The 15,631-nt window shown below is 34.9% G+C and overlaps 1 protein-coding gene across 1 annotated transcript in view; it reads right to left on the minus strand.

Annotated features, from left to right (window-relative positions):
* LOC117125132 (threonine-rich protein-like) overlaps positions 1–3,309 on the minus strand; it is a 16,229-nt gene extending 12,920 nt beyond the window's left edge. The window contains exon 1 of the mRNA XM_033271532.1: positions 3,192–3,309. Within this exon, the coding sequence (XP_033127423.1) occupies positions 3,192–3,309 (118 nt within the window). The remainder of the gene's footprint in view (positions 1–3,191) is intronic.
* Positions 3,310–15,631: the final 12,322 nt, after the last annotated feature.

A 15,631-nucleotide genomic window follows, 5' to 3' on the forward strand; every position in this document is an offset into this window, starting at 1 on the left:
ATTGGCTATGTTCAGACACAACGACTTACGCTAGCGTAACGTTAATCGAGTGGTGTGAACTTGTGCGCGGCGTAGCGAACGCTAGTATTGGCTATGTTCAGACACAACGACTTACGCTAGCGTAACGTTAATCGAGTGGTGTGAACTTGTGCGTGCGCGGCGTAGCGAACGCCAGTATTATCGCGCAATCACTGGCGTACGGTAATCCAGTAACAGACCCCAGATTAGCGTACGCCACTGATTTACGACAGTCACGCATCGGTGATTTTGAACTCAACCAAGATTTGACCAATCAAAATAAACCTAGATGTAAACAGAAAATAAAATGCGCGAATTACGAATACGAATATTTCGCGCGAATACTTACGCTAGCGTTCATTAATCGCCCAGTCTGGACATCTCGCTAGTTACGCCATGGATTAACGTACGCCCGGCGTTAGATACGCCTGGCGTATCTCACAGGTCTGAACGTAGCCTTTGATATAAAACAATTTAAGTGAAAGCCATTTAAAATGGGCCAATAATACTGGGGTTAATGTTTGCTGACAAGCATTTATTTAATAATTATTTTCATTTTTATGTTATTTTCGTAATAGTTATTACATAATATATTGATTCTGCTAATCGCTTCCATGTAACTTTACCTATCTTCTCTGAAACCGCTGGCAGGAATATTCATATGTCATACACTGGGGTTTCTACATGTCACGACCACATTCTCTATATCTACAGTCGACAACAATTTTGCTTCTAAGAACCCACAGTTTTGTGCCCTAGCTTCCCACGACCCAATACCTCGAGTTACTATAGATATGTCTTCCAGATACAAAAATATACGACCGTAATACAGAACCCCCTAATTTGTGACGTCGTATTCAAGGAACACAACTATTAAGTGGACACTTTTTAGTGAAAGGTAATATCTGAGTAATAAAGCAACTCGTCATAATGTTTTTGGTAATTTCAAATTCCACTTTTTGTTGTGCTACACAACAATATTAGGGTAGTGTCAAAGAAATTAAATAACATTACTTAAATGGAATATATTTAATGATATAGGCATGTTATGCTATCAACAACAGTAAGAGATAATTTTAAATAAAGCAGGCGTATTAAACGTAGAAGAGAATCACTATGGGCACTGACCTGAAAAGTATTGTAGAAGTACAGAAATAATACTGCCGCTCATTGTTGAAGTTTTTGTTTTGTTGATGCAGACAATTATATATTGTTATACAGAACGATAAGGAAATAGGTGTGATACCGGAATTCCAAAAGAGCAAGTATAATAAAGATATCCTGTTTTCCTTCTTCTATTTTTATGCAAACCCGGATTTAAACTTTAACGTTTCTACAATGTTTATTTATGCTTAATCAGTACTGTATTGCAAGTGCATCAAGGGTCAATTAGTCAATTGATTGGATAACGTTTTTGTGTCATCGGCACATCTTTATAGTGTGACCTTACAACGACTAGGCAATCATTAATTGATATAGAGAAAACACAAAATTAAAAATATATATATATTTTGCCTTATAACGTATAATGAGCATAACCTGATAAAAAAAAATATCAGTAGAAAAACTAGGAAAAATAAATCGAAAAAATGCGGGAACATAGACAGGGGAAATAAATCTCCGGGTGGGGGAAAAATCCGTGGGGAAAAGTAGGTGGCAAGTAGCGATAGTGCTGATTTTCTACAGAAAAAAAAATTGAATCTACTAAATTAAAAAATCTTCCCAGGTTTTCTAAATAAAGCTAGAACTAACTTAATCTTTCTCGTTTATTGGTAGTAGTTTTACTTTTAATTTAATCTCAGTGGGTTGCCCCGACTCAAAGACAACCTACATACAAACCTAACATGCACATTTTCATCTTCTTTCTGTACATGTTCACATGCGTGGTAGTTACTTAAAATTCAAAATTTGAAAGTAAATAGACATTTTGAAAATAAGGACAAAAATCGTCTATCCAAAAGTACTGAGAATTTTTTCTTTGGATAAAGTTGAAACTAATACAAAAACAATTTTTTTTTAAATTTCCAATGGAGTCCTTCTGGTGGTGATTGGGCAGTACACCGGGAGACAATCCCCTATTCTTTTCTGAAGAGTGTAGCGTTTTTAACGTGCACACGGGCCATAATGCCCACGGGACCAACGGCTTAAATGTCTTCACCGAAAGACGGTGGGAGTTGAAAAGGGGACGTAGTATGTGTTTCAAACATTTAATAAATTTATTATTCATTGTGTTAATTTTTCAAAATATAAGTGATGAGCTGGAAATATTTGTGTTCTTTTCACTCTACTCGCATCATTTTTGAATATGATGAAGACGACATGCATGCGGTACTGTGTATGAAGCCTACGCCAAAAACATGGAGAAATTCCCTTCTAAATCTAGCATTTACCACGAAAATTAAAACAGCATTCTTTTAGGCCTATGATTATATTTTGTACGATACTAAATCATCACAACAAAGCAAATAAAAGTTTAATTTCATTCAAACACATTGTCACAAACAACGTCCAACCAAAAGAACACCGCTAAATCGGGTGTAGCCGGCCCCGATCGAGCGTCGGCGAAGAATCTCTGAACAAGACCACTTTGTAGAGCACGTGATCGGCCGTACGATGTATGCTATGAAGCAAGAAGTAAATAGCCTTGTCCGTCATAATATAGCATAGAATATGCGTGTATATTTTGTAAGATATTGTATTTATCATTGTATTCATCACAAAAAAAAAAAAAAAAAAAAAAAAAAATCTGGCCGGGCGTTCAACCCTGATCGAGCGAAGAACATGGGGAAAGACCACGTGATCCACGTCTACGAAGTATGCTAGGAAGCAAGAAGTAAACAACCTCGTCCGTTATAATGGCATGTAATATGCGTGTATTTCTTTTAAGATATTTAATCATCACGAATAATGTAAGTCCTGTCTCTTATACACATCTAGATGTGTATAAGAGACAGATTCTTAAATGAACTGCAAAACATCACTGATAGAGGATTTTCCGAAGTTGTCTATTAATACAATACTAACATTTTATATAATCATTTTTAAGAGTATAATTATCACAATCAATTGAAATAGCAGTCAGTAAATAAGAACACTAAGTGCAATTTTACCATAATATTTGCAATTAATTGCAGGAAACATTAAACCATTAGTAATCGTAATTGTTGTCTAACATCTTAAACCTTCTTCTTGTATGCTGTCGCCTTCAATATGCTGAAGATTCTGAGGCTTAATATGTGTTTGTGGGCAGCAGCGGTGGCGCCAGATGTTTTCTGACAAGGAGTCCGACATGTCCGATAGAGGGATTCGAGAGAAGGGGCCGATGAAGCCTCGGTCGACGGCCAGAAATAAAAAAAAAAAAACCCTTGTAGGGGTCACGGGGAGAGTTTATATTGCTTAGTATGGTCCAGGGGTTCAGGCCTGTCTGATGTGAAGGGGAAACCCCCACCCCCGTTTGCACTACCACTGGTGCACAGGATGCCTGACGTCTACCCTGAAATAATATAATACCTGTTAACCTTGTTTCTCAGACAAAGTAGTTAGTATGCTATAATACATGTCATATCTCTTGTTAATTGGGCGTGCTGACTGGTAGATCCTTGTCAAACGACCAACCCCTCAACGTCAAAATCTGGTATTTTATGGAAACATACAAACCAATTGTGTTTAATTAAACTTTTCCAAATTCAAACTAGTAACATCAAATTTTTTTCAACATCAAACTGTCTGTTTACCTCTATATAACACGATAACCTCACAATACTATTATAAATATTAAAAAAAAAAAAACGAAACATGACAATATAGCGATTCACAACATCCAGACGAAGATTTACGCACATAAGTTCTGACAATTCTACTAGCTTCATTATTATTACTTTAATATAGTGGCGTATCTAGAAGTCTTTAAATGGGGGGGGGGGTGCTGTTGTGGGGCGCGAAGGGAGGGGCTCGATGATCAGTTGAGGTGGGGGTTGGGTAATTCGAAAAATCTGGTGATTTTAGGTGATTTTTAACTACTCGCGCCACTGCTTTAATACTTCGAAAGGCAATGCTGTATGTAGTGTCAGTTTAAGTAGACGTGCAAACACAATGAGGGAGGCGGTTGCGGTTGACCACTCCAACATTTTCAGATCCCAACAATGGTCTCGAATTGGAGGTTGAACTGTATAGCAACACGTACGCACGTGACATTATCTCGTACGTACGACTTAATTATCTCGTACGTACTACTTTATATCGCGTACGTACGAGATAATGAAGTCGTATATAAGACATATATACTATTAATGTATCTCGTACGCTCGTACGTACGATTGATCTTATCTTGTATATAAGAAACATTATCTCGTACGTATGAGTTAATATCTCGTTCTGTACGTACAACTTAATATCTCGTACGTACGACTTAATCATCTCGTACGTACGAGATATTCAGTCGAACGTACAAGATAACTGTCGAGTTACTATTATGATGCACTGACTACCAGTTCATCCAACAGTTTGGTGTTCTGTGCTTTGTGTAAGAAAATTAACGATATGGTTAATTTTGAATACTATCTAGACCCCCTGTCAGGAAGTGTTCTGGCAAGATCAGTATTATTTTATAATTAGTCATCACTCTTAGCAGGCTTTCTTATTATAGGTATGAAATTCTGGGTGCAATCGCATTCTGTTTATTTCTAGCAAGTATACAATAAATACTTAACAAAAAATAAGAAAATCAATGTACCCCTCGAGTGGCTTATTTTTTCAACAACAAAAAATACAATAAAAGAGAACACCCGCACTCATATCCACCCCGTGATAGTCTTGAAATGCCACTACGTAGCCGCTCCCTCATCTTCAAACATAGAACCGCACGTGTACATGCTAGCAAAAATGTTTGATAGCAATCTTGCTAACAAACCGTTTGAAATATTAGGCAGGGGCGCTGCTAACCACAATTTTAACGTCGGCGCTGGTTCGAGTCGCTCCTCGCTTAGTGTTCAGTTGGTAGAACCAGGTCTTCTCGGATAAGGTCCAGTGTACACATCTGGCTCGTGTGCTCTTTAGAAAACCAATTGCATCTTTCGGAAGAGTAGGGGGTTACCCCGATGCTCTGCTTCATTTCAGCCCTTGCCGTTGTGGAATGATATGAACATGTAACTACTATAAGCACCTCTTTACAGCTGCTAGGTAGTCGCAGACCATACCCATACGCAATTCAGCACAATGACGCTGCGAGTTATGAGTTATTCTCTTACCTAGGTATAAGCACCCAGAGTCAATGAACTGTCGGCGCGCCATAATCGATATTTAACTCGTACGTACGATATAATTAAGCCGTACGTACGAGTTTTATAAATTAGTATATGTACGTTCTTCTTCTCTTATACTGTATTATATTCTCTGCACATGACACATCTCCAAATATATAAAATATTTGATTATTACTGCTGTTTAAAAACTAAATAATTTCATCCTACAAGATTTATCAATACTCAAGCAAAAGTACAATACTCTCATTTAAGTGTACTTGTGATAATGCTTACAGACACTGAATTTGAGCATTTTCTCATTAGAAGTTTCAATGCCAACACATGCGATAAAAGAAAAAAAATTTCACCCGAAACTCAGATTTGGAATTATTTTCACCGAACAGGAAACACTGATCCGAGAGTACAGGGTGCATGTTCCAATTCAAAATCCCTCTAATTCCGAGACACCTCTAATTTGGGACCACTTTTTCAAAGAACCGAAAAACAATCTTCAATTTTTTAACACAAAGCTAACCCTCTAATTTGAAACCAAACCATGAGGCCACCCCAAATATATAAGGATTATTAACAAGTTTTATTTTTATCGCCGTCACGTCCTGGTACCGCACTCAATATTGAAACTCATAAAATGCCGATGGATTTTTCAGGTTGTGCGGCGGGTGAAGCCACTCACAAAATTGGAGTAAGTAGGCCAATCGCAACTGACTTTATATTGTATTTTTGACTTATAGGGTACTATTAAAAACAATTCATGTTTTCGATCTAATTTACTTAGACATACGAAAAAATCATTGACTTAAAAAAAACAATAATCACGTAAATTTGTTAAACGGTCATTAAAAGAGGTAAGAAGTGCTTTTAAAATGGAAATTGTTTCACCGCAGACATAAAGCACAAAATCTAATCCAAATTTCCATTAAATTAATGTTGGTCTTGTCTCCGTACCAAAACTATTAACTTAAATTAGACCTAAGATAATACTGGAATAGTTGGAAACAGAATATTGCCAATCCACTAATGAGTTTTAAGCATCATTTAAAGATATTCTACACTATCAATAGAGAAAGCCTATTAAAATGAAATAATTTACAGTAGGTTACAAATATTACTGCGAAGCAAATTGTAGGCGCATAGACCCCGGCAAGCACTTCATACATAACAGCAAGTGATCAAATTATTGATCTAACGCCCTCTATCGTTTTAAGTCATAGGACTTCATTACTAAAAAGATGTGATTGCATTCATTGATTCCCTAAATCAAAGATACTTTAGTATAGTATCTTTGCCTGAATTGTAGTTCTAAAAGATGATTGGCTATTAAAAATCAGCAGACGTAAATTCATTGCGGTTGAAACCTGAGACACACTTTGGGCTTCATCACTAAAAAGATGTGATCTCATTCATTGATTCTCTGAATCAAAGATACTATACTGTCTTTAGTATAGTATATTTGCCTAAATTGTAGTTCTAAAAGATGATTGGCCATTAAAATCATTCAGACGTAAATTCATTGCGGTTGAGACCTGAGATACACTTTGATGCAATAGACGAGGGAGGAAAGAAACCTTGTTTCACATCTAGATGATAGGTTGACGAAAAATTTAGAAATGTAGGAAATCTTTTATTTACGAAAACATTCGACATTACTTGCGGTCACATTTGATATTCCTTGGTTATTTGTGTTTTAAGAAATTATTGTAGCCATTTCTAAATTAGGGAAATACACATCTCTTTTTATTAATTTATTGGCTGGTATCTGGGAGTCGTTTCTTTTTTGAGATTCATCAATATTTCTTCAAATTAGCTTTATCACCGTGGTGGGATTATTAACAGAAGTTACTAGATAAGGGAGATGTACATCTCCCTGATCAGACAATGCACTTCTCCGTAACAAATGTAGCATCTAATATATCTGCTGACAATCAGTGATTATGCCACCACGCTTGTAGACACAGTTCCCGATGGAAAAGCTTGTTGTATTGTAGATACAGACTTATGACATGGCAGAGTAGATAGGTAGGCCTATTTAAGACATGGCAACGTTTTTTGCACGCTTACTCTAAAGTCATTATATTTGAGCGTGTATATGATAGGATTTATACAAATGTTACACAAAGAATTTCTACTGTAATGGAAAAAAATCATTGATAATTTTTAAAAAAGCAAAGGCCCAGGATAGACCCCCGAGGACACCAGATAATGCTAAGGTAAGTGCAAAATTATTATCAGAAATAGACACGTATTGATAACGATTAGAAATGTAAATCTTGTACCATGTTACGGCTCCTCCACGGATACCAAAGTCATCGAAGTGTATCTGAGATCTCAACTACAGTACTCTGAATTTAGGCCTGGTTGATTTTAATTGCTAGCCAATCATATTTGAGAACTACATTAATAAATCAGGGAAGGGTGTTCACAATAAAGACACACAGGCGCTGATCCAGTAGGGGACACGGGGGCACGTTCACCCGTTTTGCCACTAAATTTTTAAGATTTTAATGCAAATCAGATATTCTGAAACTGTTGTCCCCCCCCCCTCCCTGTTTAAAAAAAATTGGATCCGCCCCTGGCACACACCCACACACCCCTCGCTGTACAATTCATCCTACGGTTCGAGATCACCTTTATGACCTGAAAAACTGGGTTGTTCGGTTTCCAGTTAGAGGGTTAGCATTGTGTTAATAAATTGAAGATTGTCACTTGGTTTTTAGAAAAAGTGGCGTCGAATTAGAGGGGTCTTGATTTGGAGGGTAGGCCTACATTGTACATTGCTGATAAAGGGTGCGAAGTTGGATTTGGTTCAGTAGGTTTCAAGTGCTCTGTGAGCTTAGGTTCATGGTGTAATTTCTTGCTAATATCAATATTTGAGAAACTTATAATTAAATTCAGTTCAATTTATTCAAAAACTTCTGGAACGGAGAAGTAAAATAGCAGAATAACTTTAAAACAGTACAATTTCATTAAAACCGACAATTTCATTAAATCGATTATTATTATTATTATTATTATTATTATTATTATTATTATTATTATTATTATTATTATTATTATTATTATTATTATTATTTGTTGTTGTTTATTATTATTTGTTGTTGTTGTTGTTGTTGCTGCTGCTGCTGCTGCTGCTACTGCTTCTGCTGCTGCTGTTGTTGTTTTTGTTGTTGTTGTTATCATTATTACGTAGTCAAAGAAGTATATACTTATTGTATTTCAGTATGTACTGTATTATCATAACCTTCTGGCTAGGTTACATATTTTGTATTGTTATGGTAATACTGTACATGGAATAACGTATTTATACGTTTATTGTTATTCCCTTAAGAGCAAGTACTATATATTTTTCATACTTTTTTTCAGACAAAACCAAAGGTAATAGCTATAATATAATTTTAAAAATAAATACATGTAACCAAAGATAAAAATTATGCCTAGTTATGCTATTCCAATCATTGTTAAGAATTTTGTGACCGGTAGATTTTCGACCACGCGTGTATGTACGTACTTACGCATTCGCTAGACGTGATTCACTAAGGGTAACTTTCAAACACAGTCAATTTCCTAGCACAGCTCCATTTTTAGTTTCTCAATGTTACTGTTGTAATAGCCGTTTTCTTCATTGACCGGATCCATTGACAAAATCACATGGTGTTTACTTTGAGAGCCAAAATTTACCATTATGCTACACAAATTTATTTCAGTTATCTTCTCATTTTATTTCATAATTTATTTTTTTTATGTTGTTTTACTGATTAATTAAAAAAGATTAAATTCTCACAGGAATGAGTTACAGTCCAACTTTGCTTTAGCTGACCTTTACCAAAATATGTTGTCTTGTAGGTCTAATGATTTCTAAATATTTTGATATTATGAATGATCTGCAACTGCTATCAAACCTTGTACATAATTGTACCTTGTAAATTGTCAATGAAATACACAACACGTTTGAACTGCATTTCTGACATTACGTAACTAAAGAAATAACTGAACGAAATAACATGAAAAATGCAACCTATCATTTAGTGGTCATATATTTCTTTTTATCGAATCTAATCGTGACGTTCACACATTTAGAGAGTAGGCGAGCGAAGCAAGCGCACACTCTAGTTATTATTAATGTAACTAAAATAATATATTATCATGGTGTAATAATTTTGACAAAGTACTGAAATTAAGATCTTTCATTGATCGTTTCAAATAACATAGAGATTGAATAAAAAAAACTTTAAACTGACAAAAATGTCTGAGAGTATTCATTGTGTGCCACGGAACCCTGAACCTAGACAATAACAACTGGGTACACAGGCCTACGCATCTGCTAAAGAGTGTAAAAGATTAGTTCAATAACCCATTGGTTAAGGCGTCTGCATACAGCGGAAAACCAATCCCGGTTTACTCTCAGATTCCTCATCTTAAACAACATTTCTACTAGGACGCTACGCCGATAAAAATAAAACATTAATAACCTTATAGCTATACCCACTGAACAGGGTGCGCTTGATCTAAACCAATAAATCTGTCGGGTGCGGACAATATTAGTGACTTCAGTCATGCTTTGCTAACTATCACAAAATAAAAATATACTAAAATATTAACGAGAAGCTGTCACTACAAAGCAACAGTTTTTTTCTCTTTGTAAATATTGGTCCAATACTTCAGTGAATGTCGCTTAAACAAAGGAGTACGTTCGCTAAATAACAAGAAAATACAATACAAGTGACCATGCGGGGCTTCGGAAATGATTATCTAACATATGATTATTTGTTTTTGTGATTGGGTTTATTCGTTTTATATCAAGATAGCCCAAAAAAGTATGAACACTCTGGCGGTAATTTGGCAGTACACCGGGGCAATCCAATACTACGGTATTTTCCGAAAGGTGACCTGCGTTCTACGTGTGGGCCATTTTGCAAACGGGACCACCGTCTTAAACGTATCTTCTGGAAGACAATGCGCTTTTTTATACTTGCCTTTCACCCATCCAGCTGAAACATGGGAATAGAACCGGGTACCGGCGGATCTCCACGGTTCAGCGCACAGTGGATACCGCCAGTTCAACCGACAGAGCTTTGCAGCTGTCCAAAGATTAATTTTGTTTCGGTGATATTTTTGCGAGTTATCATAAAGCATAACCGTGACACTACTTTACAAAACTGTTGAACACTGAAAAGCTTTCACCCATGAAGACTAAGGACACATACTGCGTTTTCAATATAAAATCAAAGATCAGAAACCACGTAAACACTACATAGCCTATGTAAATACGAGTACGTGATTGGTCGAAATGGCATCACGTGACTAGCGCTACGAGGATCGGAAACGTTATAACTTTGAAAAGTGACCGGTCTCTGACGTCACCGGATTACACTCGCATTGCGCCCGTAGAATGCTAGTCGAGCGCACGATCAATCGCTCACGAATTGTGAATGTGGAAAGCCTAGCGCCTCGAAAATGGCGGCTTCAAATAAGTTTAAATCTCTCGACGGAGACGAATTGTATAGAATTATTGACGAAAAGGGTTCTCGGTGTACAAAATTTGTTGTGAATTCATCCGTTAATGTAGGCCCACTCAGTGAATATTGTAATGCCGAGGAATCATCACATTAGGCCTAGGCCTAGCCTACTTGCATTGAAAATTTCACAGCAACGGAGCTCAACGAGTTACGTTTCTCCGGTTATTCTACGCTGAGGTAAGTAGAGCAAACGGTGAATTGTAGGCTAAACGATCAATGATAACGCTACGCTACGGACTACAATAGAAACGTTTTTAAAAAGTGACGGTAATATATGAAGTATTTTGGCTTTGTAATATGAGAGATATTGTGTAAAAGTTAAATAAAAGTTTTTGATATTTAAAGTAATGTGTTCAGTTAATTATTTGCATCTATTTTTGGCTATGTAATATAATAGATATTGCCTTTTCTATCGGTGTTATAATAAGATTTGATATCCCCTTGGGAATTATATTTTTTTACTCAGGACTATATTTCCCTCAGCGCTATGTGCTTTGGGAAAATATAATCCCTAGAAAAAAATATAATTCCCTCTGGGATATCAAATGTTATATTACACTTCTAAGCAGGCAATATCTGAAAACTCGGAAGAATATTATGACTTGGCCTAGAGGCCTAGGTAGTACTAGTAGGCCTAGGCTAGTTGTAGGTTTTCCGAATTATATATCAACTACTAAACTAGGCCTGGTACCGTTTAGGCTAAACGATCAATGATAACGCTACGCTACGGACTACAATAGAAACATTTTAAAAAATTGATGGCAATATGAAGTATTTTGGCTGATATTGTGTAAAAATTAAATAAAAGTTCTTGATATTTAAAGTAATGTGTTCACTTAATTATTTGCATCTATTTTTCTCAGGACTATATTTTTCTCAGGACTACATTTTCCCTCAGCGCTACGCGCTTCGGGAAAATATAATCCTTCGAAAAAAATATAATTCCCTCGGGGATATCAAATGTTATATTACACCTCTAAGCAGGCAATATCTGTATAATATCGTTCTTCGATCAACTTGTCTTTTGTATGGTAGTTTGGAAAACCGAATGCTTTGGGTAGCTCTATAGTTTGATTAAACTTTGTTTTATAATAGGGACCTTTTGTTTAATGTCCATTATAAATACATGTATTGTCAAGATAATTTTATTTCGCTTATAACTATACCTGTCTCTTATACACATCTAGATGTGATGTTTTTATTGGAATTAAAGAGTTTAATAAGCTGTGATTTTTCTTAATTAACAATGAAAAAGCAAAAAAGAAATGGTCAATGATTGACCTTAACAAAATAAAAAAATATTATATTGGTTAAACTTGGTGAAAACAATTTCACCATATTATAGTCTGAAGGGAAACTATTTCTAAAAAATAATGTAGCCTATAAATATTGTATATACACTGTAGTGTTTATAAATACAAGCGAACAAACTTTAAAAAATAGGCTTAAACAAAAGCTTGACCTTTTATTATATCCTTTATTAAAATGACAGAAAACAAATAGAAAAAAATGGCATGGTAATTGTACACCTTGACCGATGTGCATAAATTTCAAGTGAAAGTAAAAAAAAAAATAAATAAAAAAAAAAATTGTTAAAGATATTTTAAGAAGCTATATTGAACAACTCTTTACAAATTATACTGTGTATGCTGAACTTATGAATAAAAGTGGGACGACCCCACAAAAGAGAAAAAAAAACAAGAAAATACAATACAAGTGACCATGCGGGGCTTCGGGAATGATTATCTAATATATATGATTATTGGTTTTCGTGATTGGGTTTATTCGTTTTATATCAAGATAGCCCAAAAAAGTATGAACACTCTGGCGGTAATTTGGCAGAACACCGGGCAATCCAATACTACGGTATTTTCCGAAAGGTGAACTGCGTTCTACGTGTGGGCCATTTTGCAAACGGGACCACCGTCTTAAACGTATCTTCTGGAAGACAATGCGCTTTTTTATACTTGCCTTTCACCCATCCAGCTGAAACATGGAAATAGAACCGGGTACCGGCGGATCTCCACGGTTCAGCGCACAGTGGATACCGCCAGTTCAACCGACAGAGCTTTGCAGATTAATTTTGTTTCGGTGATATTTTTGCGAGTTATAATAAAGCATAACTGTGACACTACTTTACAAAACTGTTGAACACTGAAAAGCTTTCACCCATGAAGACTAAGGACACACTGCGTTTTCAATATAAAATCAAAGATCAGTAACCACGTAAACACTTATACCCATTTCACACTAGCAGAAAATATTACAACTTTTAACAACTATTAACAAGTTGTAACAAGTTTGATATTCCGAGATTTTTGGTTCGTTTCACACATGCACTTTCAAACCATGAGAAATCGCGGGAAAACTCGGAAGAATATTATGACTTGGCCTAGAGGCCTAGGTAGTACTAGTAGGCCTAGGCTAGTTGTAGGTTTTCCGAATTATATATCAACTACTAAACTAGGCCTGGTACCGTTTAGGCTAAACGATCAATGATAACGCTACGCTACGGACTACAATAGAAACATTTTAAAAAATTGATGGCAATATGAAGTATTTTGGCTGATATTGTGTAAAAATTAAATAAAAGTTCTTGATATTTAAAGTAATGTGTTCACTTAATTATTTGCATCTATTTTTCTCAGGACTATATTTTTCTCAGGACTACATTTTCCCTCAGCGCTACGCGCTTCGGGAAAATATAATCCTTCGAAAAAAATATAATTCCCTCGGGGATATCAAATGTTATATTACACCTCTAAGCAGGCAATATCTGTATAATATCGTTCTTCGATCAACTTGTCTTTTGTATGGTAGTTTGGAAAACCGAATGCTTTGGGTAGCTCTATAGTTTGATTAAACTTTGTTTTATAATAGGGACCTTTTGTTTAATGTCCATTATAAATACATGTATTGTCAAGATAATTTTATTTCGCTTATAACTATACTAGTGACGTTAGAATTTTTTAAAGTAATAACATAATGGACTTTCAAGGCAGCACATTCTTATTGGTTGATTATAAACTCACCATTTCTGAGGATACTATTAATAGAGTATTTTAAGGACACTATAAATGGCATTGCTAATACAGGTATCTGATTATACTCTCAAGTTTGTTGAACAAAACAATAGAGAATGATAGATTACTGACACTGAAGGATGACAGTGTAGTTGTATGTGTGTAATAACGTTTTGGTGATTAAGTATAAACATCAGAAATGGAATTGTAAGCTTTCGTGTAGATTTAAAGAAGTGTTACTCTGTGGGTGGAATAATTATTCGGTTAACTATATAAATCATAACGATCAAGATCCCCGCCGGCGCACTGCTGATTGATGTTTGTATTCGAATTGTCTTTGATCAGGCTGACATTTTGGTTTTGTTAGATGATATACCGAAACTTTGTTTTCTAAAATAGTATTAATTAATAGTAGTAATAATTAAAATAAATTTATTTAGAATACAATTTGAACCTGATCAGATTAATCTTAATTTTGCGTTTTACAGTTCAGTACAAAAACAAAAAAAAGAACAAAAAAACAAAACAAAAAACAAGTACAGTACAATACACAGTTACATGTGTCAAAATAATTTATAATAATAATAATAATAATAATAATAATAATAATAATAATAATAATAATAATAATAATAATAATAATAATAAACTCACAAACAGTCATTTTATAATCTTGTAGTGTCTTTGCATTAAATGAAGTTGTTTGTTGAATAGAAAATAAAGTCATTTCTAAATAAGTAGACATCCTTGAATCTTCACATTAGGACACGTTTTTTCTCGAGGTACGTTATTGCGTAAATACGCAATGAATAGTAATAAAGACGATTCGAATACAAACTGTCAATCAGCAACCGTTGAGGCTCTTGATCTTTATGGTTTACATAATTAGGCGAATATTCCAACCATGGAATTACGTATTTCTCCATTATATAACTTTTTTTTTAATTCTACGCGAGAGCTTACAAATAAATTTCCATTTGTTATGCTTAATCAAGACGCTATTAGGCACATTCAACTACAATGTCATCCTTCACTGTCAGTGATCTATCATTCTCTAGTGTTTTGTTCAACAAACTCAGGAGTATAATCAGATAATAGCAAAGCAATTTATAGTGTCCCTTATATGCTCTACCAATAGTTTCTTAAAAAATGGTGTCTTTATAATCAACCAATAAAGATATATGCAACATTGAATATCCAATAAATATTGTAACGTGACTAGTATATTTATATTAAGCGGAGTTACGTTTAAAATACTTGCTTATAACAAAAAAGAAAAAGTAAAATTTCTCGAAAAAAGCTGTACTTATAATGGATAAACAAAAGGTGCCTATTGTTAAACAAAATTTAATCAAAATTAAGCTACCATTTAAGCATTAGATTTTCCAAACTAGCACAAAAGACAAAGCGATCGAAGAACGACATAAGTGTTTACGTAGTTACGGATCTTTGGTTTTCAGTATGTGTCCTTGGTCTCTTGGGTGAATGCTTTTCAGTGTTCAAAATGTTTTGTAAAGTAGTAACACTGTTAAGTATTTTATGAATATACCATCGAATCAAAAATTGAGGTAATTGAGGAAGTAACATCATTTTCAGCATTGAATTTATTATCAATGGTTTACCCTAGTGGAATTAAATTATGGCAGCTAAGTAGGGATTTAAAAACCATGCAAAAACACTTTTTACCATTAATTATGCAGAGTAGAATTAATTTACCAGTAAACGCTGGTTCCTCAAAAACCCATCTGAAGTGACAATAAACGCCCTGGGATGCTTATTCGAATAAATGCGGTATATTATAATCATTGTTTTATAT

The sequence above is a fragment of the Anneissia japonica genome, unplaced genomic scaffold (assembly GCF_011630105.1).
Source record: "Anneissia japonica isolate Jap-2015-1 unplaced genomic scaffold, ASM1163010v1 scaffold9_len2422644_cov172, whole genome shotgun sequence".
Classification (NCBI taxonomy): Eukaryota; Metazoa; Echinodermata; class Crinoidea; order Comatulida; family Comatulidae; genus Anneissia; species Anneissia japonica.